The sequence below is a fragment of the Grampus griseus genome (assembly GCF_964374135.1).
Source record: "Grampus griseus genome assembly, chromosome: 5".
In the NCBI taxonomy this organism is placed as follows: Eukaryota; Metazoa; Chordata; class Mammalia; order Artiodactyla; family Delphinidae; genus Grampus; species Grampus griseus.
The window spans coordinates 142,224,764-142,248,573 of record NC_138998.1 but is presented as its reverse complement, the minus strand read 5'-3'; the positions used below and the strand labels follow the sequence as shown (position 1 = coordinate 142,248,573).

Sequence of the window (23,810 nt, the reverse complement as noted above, 5' to 3'; positions counted from 1 at the left end):
CCGCGGCCCGAGCCCCGACTCGGGGGAGGTGACCTCCGGGTCGGAGGTCTTCCGGGCGGGGGTCAGGGCCCCAGCGTGCTGGCTCTGCGAGGCCCGCGGGACCAAGCCAGAAAGCAAGGCCTCCCCTCCACTCGCTGAGCGCTCCTCCACCCCTTTAGGGTCAAGGTCGCGTAGCACCCCTCCCAACCGCGCAAGCGCACTGAGCCTCAGCGGCCCCCCGCGGCCCGCCCCCTTCCCGCCGCGCAGGCGCACTGATCCGCGCGCCGGGAGGCGGGACCGCGAGCGGCGCGGGGCGGGCCCCTGTTCCGCACTGGCCCGTCTGCCGCCCCGCCCACCGCCGGAGCGCGGCCCTTCCGGGTGGAGGCGCCTGGCCGGGGTCCGAGGTGCTGCGCGTCCGGCAGACGAGGACGACGACCGACTGGCGGGGTCGCAGCCGCCATGGCGTCCGGCAGGGTCCGCGGGCCGACTCCGCGCTGGGGACTGGCCCTCGGCGGCGCCGCGCTGTTCCTGCTGCTCCTCCCGGCGGCCGCCGCGCAGGGTGAGGGCAGCCGGCGGGCTCGGGGGCGGGGGGGCCGGGGGTGCGGGGCGGGGTCGCGGCGGAGGGGGAGGGCGGGGGGGCGCAGTGTCGGGGTCAAGGGGTGCGGAGGGCCGGGGGTCGCAGCCGCTCTGGGTCGCTGCTCTGGGCTCGCGCGGTCTGCGGCCGGGAGGCCACCCGAGTGTCGGTCCGCAGCCTGGGGCGGCGGGGCTCGGGGACGGCGGTGGGCCGGCCCTTTGTCCTGGCTCAGCATGCGGGGTGGTCCGGGACCGCGGCGTCGGCCTGGCCGAGCGCAGCGGCGCCACGACCCTCGGAAAGAGCCGTCTCGGGTGTGGACTCGGGGTCGAAAGCAGAGCTGGGGAGCTCGCTTGTCCCACAGCGGGTCGGCGGCCGGAGTCCAGGGGCCGGGCCCTTGTGCGGGCGCGGCTGGTGTGTTGGGGACCCTGCTCGCTTCGGGGAGGCCTGTATGCCGCCCCTACACCCGCCACCGTGCGGAGTAGGCCCCTCCGAGGAGCTCCAGGGATAGCGGCCGGTGCTTGGGCTGAGCCCGCCCTGCCGCTGGTTCCTGGGCTCTGCAGGCCCGCGCTGCGTGGGCAGGTGAGCGGCCTTGCTAGGCGATCCCCCCTGTCCTCAGTAACTACCTGTGCCAGGTGCCGGGCCCACGGTGGTGACCGGCAAGTGGAGGCGACGAGTTCCTGGGGGGCCTGACCAGGAAACGGCAGATGAGAGTCAGGGGGTGGTGGTGAGGGGAGTGCATGACCTAAGGGCCCAGCAGTTCCAGAAGCGCTGGTGCTGGAGGGTGGCTTCCTGTAGGTGGTCTGCAGGCCGCTGGGGATCTTGGGAGCGTTTGATCTGGCTGCTGTGTGTGGCATCCTCGCGTGGTCGCTAGTGTGGGGAATCGAGCCTTGGGCCGGTGGCCTAACCGACCTGGGTCAGCCTGAGGGGCCGGGGGTTTTCTCAGCGCCAGTTAGCTGCGGCTTCGTTACCTTCTGTTTAGCACAGCAAAGCGCCTTTCCTCTCTGTGACCTCGTGGGGTGTCGGTTCCAGGGCAGGACTACTTGAGTTTTTTCTCATCGCCTTCTAAGTGTACCTGTGTGTACGTTTGTGATACTGTTCGTTAATGCAGAGTCGAGTGACACAGAATAGGGAACTTTCGGCCCAGATGGCTTGTTCAGCACAAGTGTGGTGCGAGTGCTTTTTACCAAACTGGGTGGCTGAGAGCCAAGGGTCCTCAGTCGCCCAAGAACCTCTCCTTGGTGGCCGCCGGGTGTGTATTGTTGAAATGGGTGTGTCAGGAAGCGCCCCAGGTGTGTTTTCCAGCTTTTCACCCTGCCCTAGCCCTGGGCTTAAGGGCAGAGACTCCTGTGGGTTGCGTGGGCATGTCCTGTGACAGTTTGGGAGTGAAACTGGACTCTAATCCTAGTATTTCAGGAGAAAAGTGGCTCTTCTTCTAGCCACACGGAGCCCGGGCTTGCTGTGAGACTTTACCACTTGTCATGCTGTAGGAATGTGACTACGCTATTTAAGAGACTTTGTTTTCCTCGCAAGCATGCTGTGTGTATTAGGAAAAATCACTCTAGAGAAACAGAACCAACAGGATATACGTAGCTATAGAGAAAGAGTTATTATGAGGGACTGGATCACGTGACCGAGGGGCCGAGGAGCCCCATGAGCTGCTGTCTGCTTTCCGGGAGAGCTGGCGTGTAGCGCAGGCCACACCTCAAGGCCAGGCAGTGGGGAGCCCGGGGGATACGGCCCAGTCTACGCCTGAAGGCCCAAGGGCAGGGGGAGGTGGACGTCTCAGCTCTCACACAAAGAGCAGACTCCTCCTTCCTTGCCTTTCTGTTCTGTTCGGGCCCTCAGTTGGTTAGGTGATGCCCACCCACCTTGGAGAGGGCCAGGTGCTTTCACCCGTCCACCAACTCATGCTCGTCTCTTCTGGAAACACCCTCACGGCCACTACCAGAAAGAGTGTTTTGGGAATTCCCTGGCAGTCTAGTGGTTAGGACTCTGCGCTTCCATTGCCGGGGGCTCGGGTTCCATCCCTGGTTGGGGAACTAAGATCCTGCATGCTGCACGGCAGGGCCACAGAAAAAAAAAAAAAGAAAAAAAAAATCTTAAAAAAAGAAGGAAACGAAGAAAGTGTTTTACCAGCTCTCTGGGCATCCCTTAGCCCAGCCAGTCTGACAGATAAAATTAACCATCACAGAGCATCATACTGGTCCAAACCCAGCCACGTCTAACGTCTGTCTTTACTGTGCACTTGGGTGGTGGGGAGACGTTAGGAACCGACAAGGTGTTGAAGATCTTCAGAGGGAAGTTCATTGAATTAAAGAAGTTTCATGGGCTTTGGACCCCGCTTTAATTGGGTGTGGGGTCAGACTCCACCCCAGAGTTTCACCTTTACATCTAGAGGGAAGGCAGCCCCTAAAGGGACCTCAGTCTTGTCCTAAACAGAGGGGTCCGGAGGAGCTGGTGGTGGCTGGGGTAGCTGGGGGCGGGGGCTCCTTACAGGGTCTTGCTGCAGAGAACGGGGGCTTCCAGGCAGGTTGCGGGGCATGGGGTGTGTGCACGGGTCCGAGCCTTTGCCCTCTGCCCTCCTCACTCCCCCTTTTCTGCTGAGGCGGTGCGACAGCCAGGACTTTTTGTCTAGGTGAACTTTCTGCCTCGTTTCTCACGTGAAATTGACCGCGCGGGCACTCTGTGCCCTGTCACCGTGCGGCATGGCCATAGTGCCCGGTTCTGGGGTTTTTCCACTGCTGAGGGCGCTGCCGAAGGCAGGCAGCCCTCTGGCCTGTTGTGTTCCACGGTAAATATACTGACTCACTTCCTTGTTTCTTTACAACATCCCTCTTTACACACACTAGTGTGTCCTTTTGTGCTTAAGCAGTTTAGGAAGGAACTCAAATGTATCATGGGTTAGTGTGTCCGGAGAACCTTTTTTGTTTTAACTTAGTTTCCCAAGAGCATGAGACTTAAGGTTCTCTAGTCATTGGTAAGGGGAGTCCAAGCTGAAGAGTCCCGGCCACGGGCCTTCCGAAGTCAGGACAGTGACATTCAGCGTTAGACCTCGGAAACTCAGGCCAGATGTTTACGTGTCTCTGGCTTTCAGCACAAAGTTTTCTGTTTCCGGGATGAGATAAGATGCAGTGAGTGACTGCTGACGCCCAGTCTCTGAAGCAGCTGCAAATGGTTAACATATTTCCCCGTCTTACTATGAAAAACACCCGGGTGTTTTCAAGGGCGAGGAGGGCACTACCTTGTCTCGGCTCTGAACTGACTTTGGGAGGCTGTTGAACCTTGGCGTTGCCGGGAGCAGGAGAAGGGCGAGGCCGTCTCCTTGGCCCTTCCCCTCCCAGGCCTCTCTGTTGACTCATCTGGCCCGTGACCCAGAGACCCCAGGGTGGACCGGTTTATGGTGTGTATCTTGGAGCCGATGTCGGTTAGGTTAGTTCACGCAAGACCAGTTACCACACAGACTTTTAAATTGGAGAGGCCTGAGAAGAAGTTCCCATGCTGTAGCACCTGCTGCCTGGGGCCTCTCTCAGGGTGCTTCAGGACTCGAGAGTGGGTGTGGTAGGCGCCGTGCGGTCCCCGCCACACCTCCCTGCCCAGCGCTTTAGAGAAACAGTTGAAGGAGTAAACGGTCCCGTGAACTCCTGAGCCCCTTCTGCTCTTCCTGCCTTTGCCATATTTGCTTTGCTACTCCTTGTCTGTGTCTGCGTGCTTGTTTCTTTTGGCCGTGCCTGGCGGCCTGTGGGATCTTCCTTGCCTGACCAGGGATTGAACCCGGGCCACTGCAGTGAAAGCGCTGAGTCTTAACCAGTGGACCACCAGGGAAGTCGCTGCCTGTTACTCTTGTCACCAAACCGTTTGAGAGCAAGTTGTGATGTGGCCATTTACCCTAAATTCACCAGGGTGCGTCTCCTAAGAAGGGCATAGCCGGAACGTGACGGTCAAGTCTGCACAGTGACCATTGGTACGATCCCGGACCCTTGATTTAACACACGACTGTACACACAGATCACCAGTTACCTCAGTAGCGTCCTCGGTCCTCTGACCCCGGCTGGCGTGTTGCTTTCAGGTGTCATGTCTCTCAGCCTCTGTTCCCCTGGAGTAGCTCCTCAGCCTGTCCTTGTGCTCAGAGGCCCTTTGTGGTCCTGCCTGGTTTCCTCTGATTTGATTCGGGTGCATCTGGGGGGGATTCAGCCACTGGGTGACTGTCCTTCCTGCACCCCTCAGAGGCACCTGCTGTCACTCTGTGCCGTTGTCTTGTCACAGGTTGTCTTGGTGATATCTCCGATCACTTTTCAGGTGCCAGACCGGGGCGGGGGGTGCTCTGACACTGTACGTAACGTCATGTCCCTCCGCGAACGGCGCAGTGGCCTTGGTGTCCCTGTTTACTGGGACGGAGACTCTTGGCTAGCTGTCCTTCCCTGTGTTTATTCTGTGTCCGTGTGAAATCATGGGCGTTCAGGAGGTGAGAGTCCATTACTGTCATTCACTCTGACGTTAAGTTGTGCCACTTTGGCAAGGAGGACCCCCTCCACGCTGGCTTCTGGGTCCTTGTGCCACTTTCTGGCTTTGCAAGCTGTCCAAGGCCGGTGTTGTCCTTTCTCTGCCCCGGTTGTGGCGTTATTGTTCTGCCCGTTTCCTTTTAGTGGGGACAGTGGCTGGAGACCAAAGACCTGGCAACACGTGTGCCGTCCTCTCTCAGCCCCTTGGTGGACAGAACTGCGAATCCGGCTTGTGAGTGAGGCCGTTCCCTCCTGCCGGCCCACAGGGCCCCGGGGCCCCTCTCGGCAGTCCTCTGAGAATGGAGGTATTTCAGGGGCCGCTTCTGGCTCCAGCTTCCTGGGGCTGAGGGAGTAACGCAGTTGAGGGTCGGCTCGAACGCGAACCCAGCAGCAGGCCACTGGAGGCTCTGCGGAGGGTGCTGCTTCATGGTGACTGCGCAGAACGGCGTGTTGTCACAGAAGGGGCTTTCGTTTCAGATAAAAGAGGATTTTGGTTTTTAAGAATGGAGCGTGGAAGGCTGTTGAATAGACGAACTCTCCAGCTATTTCGCAGCAGCAGTTACTGCGTGAGTCCTGCTTAGCAAACGACTTAAAGCTAAAGCTCTTTGCCCTGCATTTTATTAGGAAAACCTTGGAAAGTAGAGGGAAGTTGGGAGACCTGGGCAGTGAGCGGCCCTCCGCCCACCACCAGGTCTGTCGCGTTTTGAAGTTACAGCCGCGCACGCCCCCGCCTCCTCCCCGTGCACCTCATCACTAAGAGCTCAGCGTTCGCCTCCGTCTTTTGAGATCAAGTTTACATACGGTGAAGTGCAGGAATCCTACGTGTGCCATCCAGTGAGTTACACCTGTGAGACCCTGACCTCCTGCAAGCCTCAGAACAGGCCTCTCCAGGAGCTTGGGGCCCCAGCCAGCCCATCCTTCCCCCCAACCCGGCCCCCGAAGAGGAGTCTCACCCGTCCCCGAGCCCTGCGCTGCGGGCCTTTGCGGGAGGCTCCCCCCAACGCACGTGATTTGTAGAGTCATCATGTGTGACGTAGACTTCTTTTTAGGGCTGAAGAGTGTCCCACTGTAGGACTGGACCAGTTTCCCTGTCCATCCTCCAACGACCTCTGCCCCTTGCCCCTTGGGTACAGCGTGTTAGGAGGAGGTGGTCCCGGGGAGGGTCGGGTCCTCCATCCAGGCAGGAGGAGCAGGCCGCGCAGAGGCCCTGGCCAGGGAGCCACCTGGAAGCTCTCAGGACCAGTGGGGAGGCCGAGGGGCATGCGGGGCGCCTGGACATCTGGGCCATTTTCAGCTCTCAGCTGTTCCTATACATAAAGTTGCCATCAGCCCCCTGTGCATGTCTCCCTGTGCATGTGTCCCTGTGCACGTGTGTTCTGGTTTGTCTTGGGTACGAGACTGAGAGTGGAATTGCCAAGTCTCGGAGGAGCACGTGTTTGTTTTCGAGCCGCTGAGCCCACCCGCCCCATCCTCACCACCATTAGCATCGTCAGTCTTTGTAATGCAGCCGTTCTGGTGGGTGTGAAGTGGGGCCTGACTGCGATTCTCACGTGCCTTTCCTGGTGGCTGACGGGATGTGCTCAGGCCTCTCCCAAGTGTGTGCGTGTCTTGAGGGGCGGCGTGGGGTGAAGGGCAGCTGCTTGATGGTGGACTGGAATCCTTTATTCGTACACCACCTCTTCGCTTCTGCTTAGCTTGCGTTCCAGAGCTGCCAGCTGCTCGGGGTTTGAGCCCTTCCCGTAGCACCTGTGCGGTGAAGAGTGCCTGGGGGTGCAGGGGGTGCTCCGCAGGGTTGGGACCGGCGAGGGGGCCACGGCCTGGCTTGAGTCTGGCCTGGCATCGCTGTGGCCTCTGGTTCCAGGGTGTCTGCTGACTGGACAGTCAGTGGTGTGCGACCATGCAGGTGAGACGCAGGCGCTGGCCTTGCTGGGCGGCGCCGTCTTCTCTCCCAGGAGACCCCTGGGGTCAGGACCACACGTGTGCTGCTTGTGTGTCCTCCCAGGGCCCTGCCTGTAGAGGCCCGGTCTGCGTGCCTGAAGGCTTGGCGCGGGAGGGGCCGCCTGTCCGGGCTCTGAGCGTCACTTGCCCGCCCCCCCCGCGTGGCCGCCGCCGCAGGATCCTAGTGATGTGTGTTCTTTGCCCTGCAGGTTGCTCTCAGAACACAAACAGAACCTGTGAAGAGTGCCTGAGGAACGTCTCTGTAAGTAGCACAGGGTCAGCGTGTGATCCAGAAGCAGACCCGCTGCCTCTGGCTCCGGGGCTGCGTGTGTGTGTTCCGGGTTCTGTGGTCTGGGGTTTGTGGAGGTATTTTTCATGACGGCTCTTAGCAGCCTTTCTCAGGCGTATTAAAGCGTCTGGTGAAAGCTGCACATGCCGCTTGAGTGCTGTTCACGTGCTCCTTCCGCTCCTGAAATAACGCACGTGAGTTTCACACAGCCCGGAACTTGTGTGAGCCCCTGGGGCCCGCAGGCGTGAGCAGAGGTGCCCGGCAGCAGGGTGGGGGCCAGGGAGGCGGGAGCACGTTTAGCCCCTCGTCTGCGACTGTTGACCTGTGCCCAGGGCTTTCCCACGGGGCTCACTCCACCTTGGAGGCCTCTTGTCTTACAGACGGACCCTGAGACAAGGCAGGTGTGCTTGGAGCCCTCCTGGCCCCCGCCGGGCTCTCGCAGTGCTGAGGGGGCCTTGAGCTGGAGTGCCCGTGCTTGCCCTCCTTGTGTGGGGTTGGGGGATGCCCAGACCACAGCGGGGTGCACACCCCCTCTGAAGGCCTGACCCCCACTCTGAACCCAGACAGGTGAGGTCAGAAGTGCAGATGAAAGCCAGGGCAGACCCCGCTGCGTGCGAATCCTTAATGCACACGGGCTTCCGGAAGGATCTGCTGGCACCCCCGCGTTGTTCACCACGTGCGTGTACCTCATTAATCTAAAAAACAAGAGTGACAAACAGCCACGACACCACCACAAAGAGAACTTATCCTCCCAGTGAGCTCACATGGCTTTCAGTAAAACTGTCACATAAAAATGGAAAGTTAGGTGTTTAAAACTTGAGCTGTTTGAAAATGGTGGATTTCCCAGAAATTGTTAAGCCAGAAAAGAACCACTGAAATGGAAGTTATTCTGAAACGGCCGAAATGAAGAGGGCCTCCCTGCTGTCTGTCATTTTGAGCACAAGACACCCAAGTGGACACTGTGTCAGTGGCCCTGGGACCCCAGGTTTCACTAAAACATTTTTCTGTAACAGATTTTCACCCTAACTTGGGACCAAAACATACCATGACTTTCCATCCTGTTAAAACTTCAAAGAAAAAAAACTTAGTAAAATCTTTACCTTCAAGCTTGAAAACATCCTGAACGTCCTGACCTGGGCGGGTTGTTAGGTTGACCCAAACCTCACATCTGTGCCAGTGCCTGCCCGGCTCTGGGCCCCTCGGCTGGTGTGCTGGCCAGGTCTCTGCCGTGCATTCCAGGGACTCGGGCACACCTGCCAGGTTTTCTCCAGCTCTGCGGTTCTGGACGGATGCCCTTGTGCTCTAGTAGAATCATCTTTAAGACAGCCAGCAATAAGACAGACCGCTTGGTTCAGTCCTAGAGATCAAATTAGCATCTTTACAGGGTGATAACCGTGGGCGGACACCACTCCAGCCATGCCTGGCTCGCTCCCTCCTGCAGGCGGCTGACGCCTGGATGCTCTGGGTGTTAGAAGGGAGGGCAGCATCCGGGCGAGGGGAGCAGGCCACGCAGAGGCCCCGGGCGGGGACCAGCAAGGGGGCCGAGGGGGGACAGCAGTGTGGCCAGTGGGGCTGGCCCTTCAGCATTTACGCGTCTGATGCCCTGTCATTGCCTCTTGCAGTGTCTTTGGTGCAACACTGACAAGGCGTGCTTGGACTACCCGGTGACCAAAATCCTGCCGCCCAGCTCTCTCTGCAAGCTGAGCTCTGCGCGCTGGGGCGTGTGCTGGGGTAAGTCGCTGTTCTCATTGGCTTCTTGCAAAACCAGTGCCGTTTTGAAAATTCTGGTTGTGCTCAGTTAATGTAAGCTGCCAGGAGTGGGGAGGTGGGGGAGGCCGGTGAGAGCGGTGGCGTCTGGGAAAGTGGCCGGTCCGGGTCTGGAGGCTGCCCTGAAGGCCACGGCCTTGGCTGTGCTCTGCAGGCATCTCCCCACGTCCCGGGGCCATGCGGGTGGCGTGTCAGCACCTGTCTCAGTGTCGTACCCTAACCCATACCCTAACACATACCCTAACCCTAATCCGTTGTTGTACCCTAACCTGCACCCTAAACCGTACCCATTCCCTAACCCTAACCCTAACCCTAAGCCTTACCGTAACCTGTACCCTAACCCTAACCCTTACTGGAAGCCTTACCCTAGCCCGTACCCTAATCCTAACCCGTACACTAACACTAACCCGTACCCTAACACGTATGCTAACCCTAAACCGTTGTCGTACCATAACCTGTACCCTAAACCGTACCCGTTCCCTAACCCTAACCCTAACCCTAAGCCTTACCGTAACCTGTACCCTAACCCTAACCCGTACACTAACGCTAACCCGTACCCTAACACGTATGCTAACCCTAAACCGTTGTCGTACCATAACCTGTACCCTAAACCGTACCCGTTCCCTAACCCTAACCCTAACCCTAACCCTAACCTAACCCTTACCGGAAGCCTTACCCTAGCCCGTACCCTAATCCTAACCCATACACTAACACTAACCCGTACCCTAACACGTACGCTAACCCTAAACTGTTGTCGTACCATAACCTGTACCCTAAACCGTGCCCGTCCCCTAACCCTAACTCTAACCCTAACCCGAAGCCTTACCCTAACCCGTCCCCTAATCCTAACCCGTACACTAACACTAACCCATGCCCTCACACGTACGCTAACCCTAAACTGTTGTCGTACCATAACCTGTACCCTAAACCGTATCCGTTCCCTAACCCTAACCCTAACCCTGCTCTTTCTCCAAGGGAAGTGATCCCTAGGTGAGACCCAGGTTGTTTCCTAGGTGGCCTTTTAGGTTGGTTTGTGGTGTGTGTTGCCACATGGAGCTCATTTTTATGAGTTGGGCTTATTAATCCTTTCCTTTATGGCTTCTGGTTTGGGGCCATCGGGAGGCCGCCTGGCTACAGGTCATAGGAGCCAGTGCTCTTGCAGAGAATTGTGATGATCTGTTTTATCTGTCTTTTTTCGAATTGATTTCCATCTCAGAATCTGTCAGCCTCCGTCTGAAACGACTCACTTCTGATTTCACCAGCTGAAATCCAGGGAACCCAGAAGTTTGTGTCTGTGGGAGTGTGTGTGTATGGGTGCGTGTACATGTGCAGGCACACCCGTCACGTCCTCCCAGCTGGCCATTCCCTCTATTGCCCTCACTCCAGAAAGGCTCCTTGGGCCACACGGCCGTCTGCTTCCATGTTGGCGGCCGCCTCCTCCGTGGAACCTTCCCTCCCCGTCTGTTCCGCAGAGATGGCTCCCACACCAGGGAACCAACCATCAGCATCTGGGACCTTAACTGTTAAAATGCTTTTAAACTGAAGCATGACTCTAACACAGTGCACACGTGAGCCCTCGCTCCCTCTCTCCGGGCCCTGGACTCCAGAGGACACACACACGTACACACGTGCAAGTACAGACACATGCGTGCACACATGCGTGTACACTTGTGCATATACAAATGCCCGTGTACTCAGTGAATTTTCACGTGAGTCTGCAGGTTACCGCCACTCAGCAACACACACAGACCACGTCCAGCGCTCGCCTATCCCTCAGGACACCGTGGGCGACCGCTGCGGTGCACTGGTGGACACCGGGCTGTGTGCGGGCTGCCGTGTGCTCCCGCGTGGGCTGGACACAGACACCCACCCGCCCTGGGCGTGCGCTCAGGAGCACGCTGCTGACTGGCACCCCTTTCATGTCTAGCCTTAGTCAATGGGCCACACGGTTCTCAAGCGTGGCTGCCCCCGTTGATGCCGCTCCAGGCAGCATCGGGGCACACGGGCTCACGGGGGGTGAGCAGGGGCGCTGGGGGCAGACTTTGTGGTAACAGGAGGGCGCGGTGCCCACGGCTCCTGAGAGAAGGTGCGTTGGCCTCGTCGGGTTTATTCCTCGGGCCTGCAGGGAGCTGGGGCCTCATCCACGGGAGCCGAGCGGGTGGGGCCTTGCGGTCCACCCCGTCGGGCAGCACCTCACACTAACTCAGCCCTGTGCCACAGGTGCTTTTATTCTTACAAGTAACTGTAGAATCATCTTAACCAGTTCTAGGCAAAATTGGGGTTGTGATTGTAATGACCTTAAATATAGGCGTTCAGGGGACTTCCATGGTGGTTCAGTGGTTAAGACTCTGCACTTCTGCTGCGGGGGACCTGGGTTCAATCCCTGGTCGGGGAACTAAGATCCCACATGCTGCACAGCTCAGCCAAAAAACAAACAAACAAAAACACACACGCGTTCAGTTGGAGAACAGCAAGGTCTTTACCGTCTGAACCCTCGTCTGGGAACAGGGGTCTGTCTCTGTTCAGGTCTAGTACGTCCTAGAGTAGATTTCTCGGAAGTAAGCCCATAGTTCAGCTTCCCATCGTGGTGGAATTCCTGTTCTGTTTTATAACTGGGTTTAGCTGCTAATCAGAAAAGCTCTTGTGGGGGCAGGTGTATTTTAGAGCCAGCGGTCTGACTGGTCTCATGGGTTTTTGTTTTTTCTTGGTTTCTTTTAAATTTTATTTTATTTATTTATTTTGGTGGCACTGGGTCTTAGTTGTGGCAGGCAGGCTCCTTAGTTGCGGCTCACTGGCTCCTTAGTTGTGGCACGTGGGCTCCTTAGTTGTGGCTCGCAGGCTCCAGAGTTATGGCATGCAGACTCTTAGCTGCAGCATGTGGGATCTAGTTCCCTGACCAGGAATCAAAACCACATCCCCTGCATTGGGAGGCGGATTCTCAACCACTGTGCCACCAGGAAAGTCCCTCGTCGGTTTTGAAAGTTGATTGTTCTCGGGGCTTCCCGGGTGGCACAGTGGTTGAGAATCCACTTGCCAACATAGGGGACACGGGTTCAATCCCTGGTCCGGCAAGATCCCACATGCAGCGGAGCAACTAATCCTGTGCACCACAACTACTGAGCCTGTGCACCACAACTACTGAAGCCCGTGCGCCTAGATCCCATGCTCCACAATAAAGAGAAGCCACCACAATGAGAAGCCCGCACACCACAATGAAGAGTAGCCCCTGCTCGCCGCAAGTAGAGAAAGTCCACGTGTAGCGACGAAGACCCAACGCAGCCAAAAATAAATAAATAAAATAAATAAATTTATTTTAAAAAGTAAATAAAAATAAAGTTGATTGTTCTCGAGTTCTCTAGTCAAAAAGTTACGCCACCTGCTTGTGGCGGTCTCCTGTTACTACTGTATCTTGCAATTCTGGCACTTCCAGAACAGGTCAGAGGAGGAAAAACCACATGGTTCAAAGCTCAGAAGGCAGAGCGAGTGCTGTCACACTGGCAGCCTGAGGGGGGCTGGGGGCACCGGGGCACTGGTGTCTCCCTCCCCGACCCGAGGAAGAGCTCTCACCTTCCAGACCCCAGCCCACCCCACCTCCCCCCAACCAAGAGACCAGTGGCACCCGAGCTTACGAGCTCTGAGCTCTGTGCGGCAGGAGGCCGTCCTGTGATGGTCGCACTGCTGTCCAGGGCGGGGCGGGGTGGTGCTAACTGGAAGGTGTCAGCCTGTCCTGTGATAGGCTCTGGCTTGAATGGAGTGGAAAAGTACCGACTGACTGGTTTTAATTTGTAAATCCTCAAGAGAAGTTGGAAAGAATTGCAACTTGTTCTGAGTGCGTTTGGTCTGGACACGAAATCACAGTCACCGTTCTCCAGCCCCTGGGCGTTGGCCGGGGCCGCAGCTCCAGCTGGTGCCCTGCCCGGCGGGCAGGCGTGTGTCCTGTTGGCAGCAGATGGGAGGCTCTGGTCTTTGACTTAGATAATCACGGAAGCCGGTCGGGCTTAGCGTCTGATTGCGTGAGATTGAGTTTCAAGTGTTGTAGCAGCTGAGTGCACTGCGGAGCTTCTCTTTCTTCCTGGTTTTGTTAACTTTTCTCAGGTTGGAAACAGCCTTTCAGCATCAGGTGATGAGAAAAGCTACCTGTTGCTTCAGGTTGATGGAAATGGTGACTAAGTCACAGAAGCAGGCTGGAGGAAGGCAGGGGCGTCGTCGTCCGTCCGTTGTCCCCCACCCGCCTGCCGAGGAGGAGGCGTGGCCGTGAGCGGGGCCCTGACTGTGCGCCTTTGCATTGGCAGTGAACTTCGAGGCCCTGATCATTGCCCTGTCGGTGCTTGGGGGCGCCCTGCTCCTGGGCGTCGCCTGCTGCTGCTGCTTCTGCTGCTGCGGGAGGAGGCGGAGCCGGCGGCCGGACAAGAGCGAGGAGAGGGCTGCTCGGGAGCGAGAGGAGCGCCGGGTCCGCCAGGAGGAGCGGTGAGGCCCCGCACCCCGGGGGCCGTTACTCGGTCCCAGCTTTCTCCACGTGGGAAAGTCAGGACCGTGTCGGGCGTCCGAGGGGGCTTCTCGGTGGTGGCGTGGAGGGTGGGAAGCTGCGTGGCAGGGACCTGGCCGGTGGCCACCAGCTGGGACTTTGGGGCAGGGCCGGCGAGGCCTCTGGAGGCCCGTCTGGTTCTGAGCCCCCGGGGGCTCAGCAGGAGGAAGACTTCTGCCTGGGGTCTCCTGTCTGTCCGAGGCATGTGCGCAGGGGGGCTGGGGGCTTGTCAGCCCGCAGCGGCCGGGCCGAGGCTCCTGCGAGCTCCTAACCATCCTCAGAACCAAGCGTAAGGTCTTTGCTGATTGGCTTGTTTTCATACGGAAAAAATGTCTTCAGTCACAGTACGGGGTGTTGGAATTGCTTTCCTTGAAATGAAGGGGTCCGTGCTCAGCACCCTGCCTGTCCCGGTGGGAGCGTGGCTGTGGCCACATCAGAGCCGCCACCACCCGGCTCTGGCTCCCAGAGGCCACAATGGAGTGAAAGGCACAGCTGTTGGCATTACACTGTGGGGACTTCCCTGGCGGTCCAGTGGTTAGAGCTCTGCGCTTCCACTGCAGGGGCCCCGGCCACACACACACACACACACACACACACACACACACACACGAAATGTACACTGTAATTTGCTGCTGAAAGGGATTTCTGTGTTTTCTAGGAGAGCAGAGATGAAGTCGAGACATGATGAGATCAGGAAGAAATACGGTGAGAATCGCCTGGCTCTGCATTTCCGTCGGCAGGAGCTGGCCTGGCCGTCTTGGCTGTGCCCAGCGCCCGGCGGGCTCTGCTATAGGGTGTGGGCTGCACTGGGAGCACTGCCCGTAAGACGAGGCCCGCGAGTGCTCTGCCTCTGCCGGCCTTCCTGGCACCTGCTTGCTGGTGAAGTGCTGTCGCCCTTTGCCGCCTTGTGGACTTGTTTGCCCTGCGGTGGGGTGAGTCCCTTACCTGCGGGGCTTTGCCCGCCTTCTCCCTTGTGCTGGAGTTGCTCCTGGCCTGCCTCCTGACCGAGTCAGCAGTAGCCACACTGAGGCCTTGGACCGCTTGTTTCCCAGGAGCGTGTCCAGGCTCTGTTCTGGGCTTTTGTTTGGTGAGGTTTTCAGTGGGGGACTATGTTTTCGGTGTTTGACAGCACTGAACCTGCTTCTGTGTTTAGCTGGCTCTGTACTGATTTTCAAACCACCGATATCACTGCTGTTTTCTGCTCCCTGGCACTTGGTTTCCAACGAAATTTGGAAATCATGGAAAGCTTTTTGAAATCTGATTTTAACATTAATGTAAATAAAAGACGAGATGGTTGTGTGCTCGTGTGCGTGTACACACACACACACACACACACACACAACGTAGCACAGGTCGTGATGGGATCCTGGACCTTTGCTCTGCTCGGCCTGCACGAGGCCTTTTCTGGAACAGTCACGGATTCCCTGTGTTCCTGTCTTGGAGCTGGTCAGTTGCCCTTTAATTGCACTGATAGAATTCTCTTGTGCCCTTTGTGTAAAGCCCTTTGAGTGGCCTGGACTTTGGAAGGAAGCCTCAGCTGTGGGGAACCTTCGAGCTGCTGGTGGGAGGGGGAGGGAGGTGCTTGGCCCTATGAACACCAAATGCACCGCAGACGAACCCGTCTCTTGACGTTAGAAGGCCTTTGGTTTCTTTATCACAAAGCAGTTTCTGTGTGTTTTCCCTCTAAACTAGAAATAGAGCCGGAGCTGGGCCTTAACAAGACTGCTAGTATTCGGTATTTGGCACGTGATAGCTTTTTACCCAAAACCAGCTGTGCGCTCCGCCCCACCCCCAGGCTGAGCGCTTCCCCCCGCAGGCTGAGCTCTCTCTGTTCCTCTGACAGAAGGGCGTTCTCCCCCCGCCCTTCGCTTTCCCCCACTGTCCTCCACCCCCCAAACCCTGCGGTAGGGAGACTTGTTGCAGTGGCTCCGGAGAGTTGCGTGTGCAGTCCAGGTGTGTAAAGAGGGGGGCGGGTGCGTTTCCACGATGCAGAGAGAAACTCCGAGTCTCTGGGCGCTTAGCTCCTTCGCAGGTAAACTGACGGTCACCTTCTGTGTGTGGCCTTAATTCTGAAAATTAATCAGCATTTATAAGAATATCTAAAGTAAGATGGTTTTGTTTTGTTTTCTTCTGTATAATTTAGTCAATCACTGAGGGAAGAAACGGTGGCTTTAAATTTCTTATTTCCCTTTGAGAGAATCAGCAAACAAGTCTATTTCTTAGGATCTGTGTTTCTTAGAAATATTGTTTCCAATAAATTCCACTTCAGTTTTCAAGTCACCTGTGGTGTGACGTTCACGAAAAGGTGAAGGGTAGTGTTTGAACCTGCCTATTAGCATACCCAGCTTCCTTTTGGCCGCAGTAAATCTTCATATAAGACACCATGTGCTGCTTTCTGACCCTCGTTTCCTCTTGGCTGAGTGCATTTCTAATCAGGCCCGTTTTGTTTTCAGGTTTGTTTAGAGAAGAAAACCCATACGCTAGATTCGAGAACAACTGAGACGCACTTCGCGGCACGGCCAGCGGTCTCCACGCCTTTCCTCGCGCTGTGGGTCAGCAGGGACCCGCTGCCCCATCCGCCTCTGACCCTGGGGAGGGAGGCTGCCCTCCAGGCCCAGGCCTGGGAGCTTCTGTTCCCTCTTCTCTGATTTCTGTATTTAGTCACTTGAGACATTAAGACTGTCAGGGCTTTTCTGTTGTTCATTTGGGGAGGAAACTGCACATCCCTGGCCTCTGCTCCGTCTGCGAGCCAGTGCAGACCATCTCCCTGTATCCGGGCCCGCGCAGCTCCATGCGCAGGAAGTGGGGCGTCTGCAGTCCGTCTTGGGGCCACCCCCCAGCCCCTGTCATTTCCCCAGAAAAGCACAGACGACTTGCCGTTGACATCAGGGTACAGGACGCAGTTGGACGAGGGTTTGCTTTCTGACCTTGACTATACCGAATAGCACTGAGTGGTAGTTAAACTCACCTTATGTCTTTTTTTCTTTTTTTAAGAATTCTTGGATTTTATTCTCCCACCTAAAAGATTCCACCAAAAAGCTTTACTGTCAAAGTTCAGGCACTTATGGGATGACTTTTTAGTGTGTCTCTTTACTGGAACATCAAGAGATTTTTCCAGTAAAAGTTCGAATTATAAAACCTCTCTGAAGGGCAGTAGTCGGTCAGGTGCTGGTGTGTGGCTGGCAGGGGGGCGTGTCTAAGAGGCTCCGCCTGCCGTTCCCGCCCCGCTGACCACAGGCCTCAGGCCCCAGGGGCAGAGTCTCCTGAATCAGACCTGCCCTGCCATCTGCGACGGTCACCTAGGGCTCTTGGGTGACCACAGGTCCGCCCCCGGCGAGCAGGGGCCTGCACTGGCCAGGCTCCGCGGGGCCGCTGATGGAATCTCCGCACACGACAGACGCTGGTGGCTGTCCTGCTTGGCCGACAACCTGAGCTCCGGCCTCTGCTCCTTTGTCTCGGCTGTGTTCTGGGAACTTCCTTCCATGGCCACACGTGGTGGTTCCTTTTCTTCCAGATCAGGACGTGTGACTGCAGTAAATGGTCTGAGCGCTTCCTGGCAGGGACAGCAGACCGTGGAGTCACCGTGAACAGCCTTTCTTAAATCTGAAAATAGTCCTAGTTGCCAAATTGCTTTGAATGTGAAAACCATTGAGCTTTGGGGAGGCGGGTGAACAAGCACATGAAGTGAGTGAGTTCACGCGGACCCAGTGATCAAAGGACGTGTCATCAAACGGTTGCACGTGCCTTGTTAGCTACACAGATCTGTTTGATTTAACAGTCCTACCTTTAAGTTTCACAAACAACCTTTAACAAACTCTTTAGTCTTATTTCTCTGGTTTCTTGGGCATTTGATAGCAATGAAAGTATTATGAAACATTCCTAAGTATTTTATAACAGTTTGCAAATTTTTACTTTCTACTGTTTGTTCATAAAAGAAACTTTGTGATAGACTTCAGTGAACTTTGTATTAACACGGTAGCTCGTGTGGATGTAAAGTCACTCTCTGGACCTGAGGCTGCCGAGCTGAAAGCGGAGCCGGGTTGTGAGTGCGAGTCTGCGAGGCGTTAGAGCGGGCGCCGTCCTCCCACACGGCGCGGAGCCCGCCCGGGAGCGACACTGTAGTCATGGGCTTCTGAAATGGTACTAAGAGCAGCCAGAAACCGTAACCTCACGGAGACCGTAAGCCTGAGTGCCTTACTCTTTAACCAGTTTCCAATCAGCAGATTAATACACGCTTTGTTGACGATGCTTTGCGTTCCTTGTGTGTCATTTCTGGGCGGTGTGGACGTGACTGCTTGGGGAGTGAGGACCGCGGGACTGTCTGGGTAAAGACGGGCTTCTGCACCCATCGGTGTGAATGAGCAGCCCCCCTCCTAGCACCCCTGCAGCGCTGGGACCAGGTCCAGAGAGCTCCAGGGGAAGCAGCTGTACCTGTGAGCTCGGAGTCCCTGGCTCTCCTGTTTGAAGCAAGCGACCGGCAGCAGGCATCTCCCACCCTAAGGCCCAGGGGTGTTTTGAGCCCGAGCCACCCGTCTCCTCGCGGGGCCCTTCTCTGCGCCAAACTGCAGTGTTCTGGTTGGCTTGGCCTCACTGTGCACTGGGCACGGGAGCTTGCCTTCAGTGACAGGGCTGCTGACGGTGACTGGAAGGGGGCGGCGGGCACTGCTGGCCCCTCTGGCCGCCCCCGGGAGGAGGTGCAACGATCCACGCCCGGGACCGAGCGGCTCAAAGCCCCACCCCAGGACCCGCCTTCTAGGGAAGGGAAACCGTGGTGGGAGCGAGGCCGGGTGGCTGCCTGGGGGAGCCGGCCCCTTTCCCAGGAGGGTCCGGGCGCCCCGTACCCGAGGGACGGAGAGGTTGTGCCAGCCCGTGAGGAGCCTGCCTGCTCGGCGACTCTGACCCCGTGGTCCTGGGTTCCAGAGCGTGGTGGCCGAGGGTCCGGCCTCAGAGCCGGGCCAGCTCCCTCCCCTCCCCCTGCTCAGGCTACCCCAGGCCCTGGTGACCCCGACTCCACGTTCCCGCCCCTCTCCCCTCCCCGAGGGGGGCACCAGGGTCATGTGTCCTGAGGTGGGGCCGCTTCCTCCCCCACCCTGGCCCACGCCGGTCCTAATTGAGCATCTGGGCTGCACCAGGCCCACCTCCTCCAGGGATGTCGGAGTGCGCTGCGGGTGACCGCACCAGAAGGTCGCCCGGCCGAGGTCAGCATGGAGGCGCTCTGCTCTCCCAGCCCGCGCAGGCACCCGCCGGCTGGCGACCTCGGCCGGCGGGGTCGGGAGAAGAAAGCAAAGCCTGGGTGCCAGGATCTGCGACCCCAGGGCCCTGGCTGTGACCCCCAGCCGCTCTTCAGGACCCGTGCTCTGTAACAGCCACAGAGGGGGTTCAGTGGGCCGTGGGGTATCTGCTCAGGTCACCATGACAAGCACCGCAGACTCGGGGCTTAAACAACAGACATGTATCGACCGTCTCACAGTTTGGAGGCTGGGAGTCCAAGGCCCAGGGGTCGCAGGGCTGTCCCTCCCGAGGCCTCTCTCCTGGGCATGTGGACAGCCGTCCCCTCCCCGTGTTCCCGCGTGCTCATCCCGTGTGTGTCTGTGTCCTCGTCTCTCCTCGTAAGGACCCGGTCAGGTTGGATTAGGACCCACCCAGCGACCTCGCGTTAACTTCAGTAACTCATTAAAGGTCCTCTCTCCAGATTCTGCACATTCTGAGGTGCTGGGACTAGGGCCCTGGCTTGTGAACTTGGGGGGACACAGTCCAGCTAGTCACAGGCCGGAAGCCTTGCGATTGAGCTTCGGGGTCCCTGACCTGCAGCACTCCCTCTGGGGAGGTGGCGCCTCTGGCGCCTCTGGGCCACCTCCCGCAGCAGGGGGTGGGGCTCCGCGGGCTTCCACAGGGCCTTTCTACGGCATGGCCTCCGCTCCGGCCCCGAGCACAAGTGGGGAGACTCCATAGGGCGCTAAGTGTGCGTGTCCCCGCTACGCGTTCTGGGCCTCTGGTTCCCACGGGCCCCCGGTGAGCTAGACTCGGGGTGAGACCCATTCTCATCCGGCCTCCACAAGCCCACTCTGGCCAGTGGACCTCCGTGGCTGACCGGGCCTCTTCAAAGCTGGTGTGTAGTAACCCCTGAGGGTCAGGGGCTGTCCTTTGCTCCAGGACACAGTGACCCTTGAAAACGGTCATCGGTCCCTCTGAGGAAGCCCTGAGCGCCACTTGCTGGTCTCACCTGGGGCTGAACTGCAGGGTCCTTCCTCACCAGTCCTGGAAGCTGCTGGGAAGAGCCGGGCATCCCCGTTACGGTGACGGGTTGGGGCTTGACCAGAAGACCTAGAATTATCCTGCCTGCTAGTTTAGCAGCTGTGCATCGGTTTCATTCCCAGGGTCCCTGCCATCGGTTCAAAAAATTCTGATTCCTCTCCTTCCATGATCATTTGCTCTGCGTCTGTCTCTAGTGTTAAGCACTGACATCTGGTACCACCACGCCGGGACCCCTCATCCCCAGGGAGATCGGGTGACCCCGCTCCATGGCAGCCTCCCCGGTCTGCAGAGGACAGCCACGGGGGCACTTTGCCCGTGCATTTCTCCATGACTCTGTGCAGGGAGTGTCGTGAGCTCAGCTGGAGGGGAGGTGCGCAGGCTCACGTAATAGGCCCACCAACACCCCCGTTTCTGGGAGCCCAGGCCTTTCCTCCGCAGCAGCGGGCCTGCGCCTCGGCTGTTCACTGCGCTCGCCAGTGCCAGGCCACACTCCCAGCCACACTCATCTCATGGGTCTCATTTCACAGGTGGTTTTTTCCCCAACATCTCCAAGTGGTTCTAGTGCACAGCCAGGGCTGAGAACCACTGCCCTCGAGGCTCGCTCCTCACAATGTGGCCCGAGTTTTAGTGGACGGGCATCAGCTGGGAGCTCAGTAGGCCTGCAGAACGTCAGTCCCTACCCAGGACCTGCTGAGTCAGAATTCCCTGACGATTTGTCTACCGTGTCCCATCTGAGCAGCACCACTGTCCACCAGGGGTTCTCAAGCTTGAGCTGCGTCGGAACCCCCTGGAAGGCTCATAAAACCCAGGTGGCGGGGCCCCACCCCCGAAATTGTGAGCCAGTGGGTCTGGGAGGGGCCCCAGAGTGTGCACTTGTAACATGTTTCCAGCAGATGTGGATGGTGCTGGTCTAGGGACGTCAGGAAGGTTGCTCTAGAACGCCAGGGACATTCGTTATTCTAAGCGGTCGGATGCCGGTGGTGCCCACGTTTCCATTAGCCAGACTGGTGACGCCATCCCCGCCTCCTGGGGCGGCTCTCACGGAGGCACCTTCAGCCCAGTCAGGCTTGTGCATCATCTCCCTGGCCTGGCAGGTGTGAGCTCTGTTTCTACGATGTTCCCAGACCCTGCCAATATAGCTGGTGAGGACCCACAACCTTCAGGTAGATGTGTGGACCTCTGACCCTTCTTTGGGGCCCGGAGGAGGTCAGCGGAGGGGCCCCGCCTGCCTAGGGGAGGGGCCGGTGGGGTCGTGTGACTGGGGCTGCCTGAGGGCCAGGCAGGGAGGGAAGAGGGATAAAATGAAGGACCCCCGACACTCTCTGGATCACAGGACCCCTTTTCCCGGTTTCTGTGGCCAGAGGGATGGGTTTTCTCCTGAGGTGTGGGGTGCCTGGCCTACGGCCACAGTGCAGCTCCAGGATCGGGGTCTCTTCAGGACAGGATCCGGTGAGTAAAAAACACAAGACCAGCCAACCAACCAACCAACCAAAACCTGGGTTCACTCGCATGCTTTGGCTCGCAGGGTCTCCTTTCCTCTGGCCAGAGAGAGAGGCTTTCTCTTGGAGGTTTTGACACCTGCACTGGTATGTAATCCCGCACTGGGGTCGACCTGGTCGAAGCTGGCCGATGAAAGAGGAGGAACACTTGGAAAGTCTCCCCATCAGGTCTTTAAGTTTGGGGTCTGCTCTCTAAGCTGCCTGCTATGACTGACCTTTCAGAGTCCTTGGAGGGTTGTGTCCTGTCCACACCAGAAGTCTCTCCTTGGCTTCTGAAGGCTGGTTTGCTGAGTATAGAGACCTGAGCTTCGTGTGTGTAGAGGCAGCACGTCTTTGTCCTCATCGTCTTCAGCTTGCATCGTTTCTGCACCAGGTGTTCTGTGATTCTGATCCTTGTTCCTGCGCATGTACTGTGTCTTTTTTTCCCCTCTACCTTCAAGGTGTTTTCCTTGTCTTTGGTTTTCATCACTTGAATATGATGTGTCTTGTTGTGCCTTTTGTATATTTATTATATTAAATGTATATCTTTAAATCCTTCTGAATTTGGATCTGTGCTGTGGTGTCTTTATTTTTAGAAAATTTGTAGCCATTATTGTTTCCAACATTTCTCCTGCCCACTCTCTCCTCTCCTCCTGTGACTCCAATTACACATGTGTTAGACCAGTGGAAATTATTCCAGGGCTTCCATTTGCTCTGCTCTGTTGGCGGGTTGGGGTCCACCGTTCCTCTTTGTTTAGTCTGGGTAATTTCCACGGTCTTATCTTGAAGCTCATGATTCTCTCCTCATCTGTGCTGAGTCTACTCGTGAGCCTGTTGAAGGCATTCTTCATCTCTGTTACCCCGTTTTTACTTCCAGCATTTCCACTGGCCTCTTCCTCAGAGTCTCCGTCTCGGTGCTGAAAGTCTCCCCACCCTTTTCTTCATGTTATCTTTCCCACTAGAGCCTTAACGTAAATCCTGTCAGACAATCCCAGCACTTGAGTCACATCTGAGTCTGGTTCTGTTGATTTTCATGTCTTGATTGTGGGGGGTTTGTCCTTCTTTTTTGTGTCTTGTAATTACTTACTGAAAGCCAGATATCGTCTAAGGACAGTGAAATGATACATTTAAAGGCTTTAAGCTCAGATTTCTTTCTTTTTTTTTCGAATTTTTAATTTATTTTTGGCTGGGTTGGGTCTTCGTTGCTGTACGCGGGCTTCTCATTGCGGTGGCTTCTCTTGCTGCAGAGCACAGGCTCTTGGCAGGCGGGCTTCAGTAGTTGCAGCAAGTGGGCTCAGTAGCTCTGAGGCATGTGGGATCTCCCCAGACCAGGGATCAAACCCATGTCCCCTGCATTGGCAGGCGGATTCTTAACCTCTGTACCACCAGGGAAGTCCCTAAGCTCAGATTCTATACTCAGAAAACCTTCAAAAATGGAGAGAGTTCTGGTGTGGACAAGACAAAGTAAGCAACTGTCTGAGACTCTGAAAGCTTAATAATAGCAGGCAGATTAGGGAGAGGACCCAAAACTTAAAGACAAGGAAGCCGAAATCCCAGCTTTCTGATAGGTTTAGGAAAAGTTGTGATTTTGAGGTTGTCCAGCTTTTCTTGTTTTTAGACAGTGGTAATGAGCATTCCAGCTTTATACATCCTAGGCAGAACTCTCCCTCTGTATGATTTTGCTTCTTACAATTTAATGAGGTTTTCTTAAAGACCTAATATGTGCTCAAACTTTGTAAATATTCCACAGGTTATTAAAAATATTACATAAGTTTTTCATTGGTTTCCAAATTCTTTCTCTCTGTGCGTTTTCATGAGCTTATTATGTTATGCAGATCTTCTATATGCTTACTGAGTGTTTGCCATTGTGACACCTTTCAGAAAGAAGAGGGAACCTCACCCAAAATTTGGTCCAGTTGTCAAGACTGGTGACAACACATGCACGCGCGCGCGCGCACACCCCAAGAGGGTATGGAAATGTTCACCCCTCACATAAGGAGGCTTTCTAGGGAGAGCAGTGCAGGCCTCCCAAGCTGGCCTGAAAATGGCTTGAGAGCCAGGAAAGGAGATGCACTTGGGGCTTCTGTTGTGCGAGGGCGGGGCCCTGGTGAGGGTTTCTGCATGGGCAGGTGCTTGAGTGGTTTGAATTTCCCACCGGTACCAAAGGAGGCAGCGCCTAGTCTTTGTCTGCGTGCTAAGATGTGGGGAAGAAAGAAAAGAGGCAGGGATGAGGCTTTAAAGATGTCAGCTGTTAAACATCAAAAAAACAGAGTGAGACCCTATTTGCATTTTTCTACCTGCCTCTTGGTGGCATGGACCCATTACTAATGTAATATATCTCTCATTGTCCATTTAATGCTTTGCAGTTTGAAATGTATTTCATCTGATATGAAAACTGTTATAAGCTATAGCATTTTTGCCTTTTATTTTTACCCTTTCTCTACAGTAGAAGAAAACATAGTTGTATCTTTTTGACCCACGTAGGGAGCCACTGTCCTTAAATAGA

At 56.5% G+C, this 23,810-nt stretch overlaps 1 protein-coding gene across 1 annotated transcript; it reads left to right on the top strand.

Moving 5' to 3' along the window:
• The first annotated feature begins 365 nt into the window (after positions 1–365).
• On the top strand, positions 366–17,813 carry PTTG1IP (PTTG1 interacting protein). Its single transcript, XM_082654188.1, has 6 exons — positions 366–538; positions 7,200–7,252; positions 8,902–9,010; positions 13,339–13,513; positions 14,230–14,276; positions 16,025–17,813. Exons 1-6 carry the CDS (start codon positions 439–441, stop codon positions 16,069–16,071), a joined length of 531 nt encoding a protein of 176 aa, XP_082510314.1. The 5' UTR covers positions 366–438; the 3' UTR covers positions 16,072–17,813.
• Positions 17,814–23,810: the final 5,997 nt, after the last annotated feature.

Coding starts and splice junctions, on each gene's coding strand:
- PTTG1IP (XM_082654188.1), top strand. CDS start 439: ATGGCGTCCGGCAGGGTCCGCGGGCCGACTCCGCGCTGGGGACTGGCC. Junction 9,011..13,338: donor GCGCTGGGGCGTGTGCTGGG/GTAAGTCGCTGT, acceptor TTGCATTGGCAG/TGAACTTCGAGGCCCTGATC. Junction 13,514..14,229: donor CGGGTCCGCCAGGAGGAGCG/GTGAGGCCCCGC, acceptor TGTGTTTTCTAG/GAGAGCAGAGATGAAGTCGA.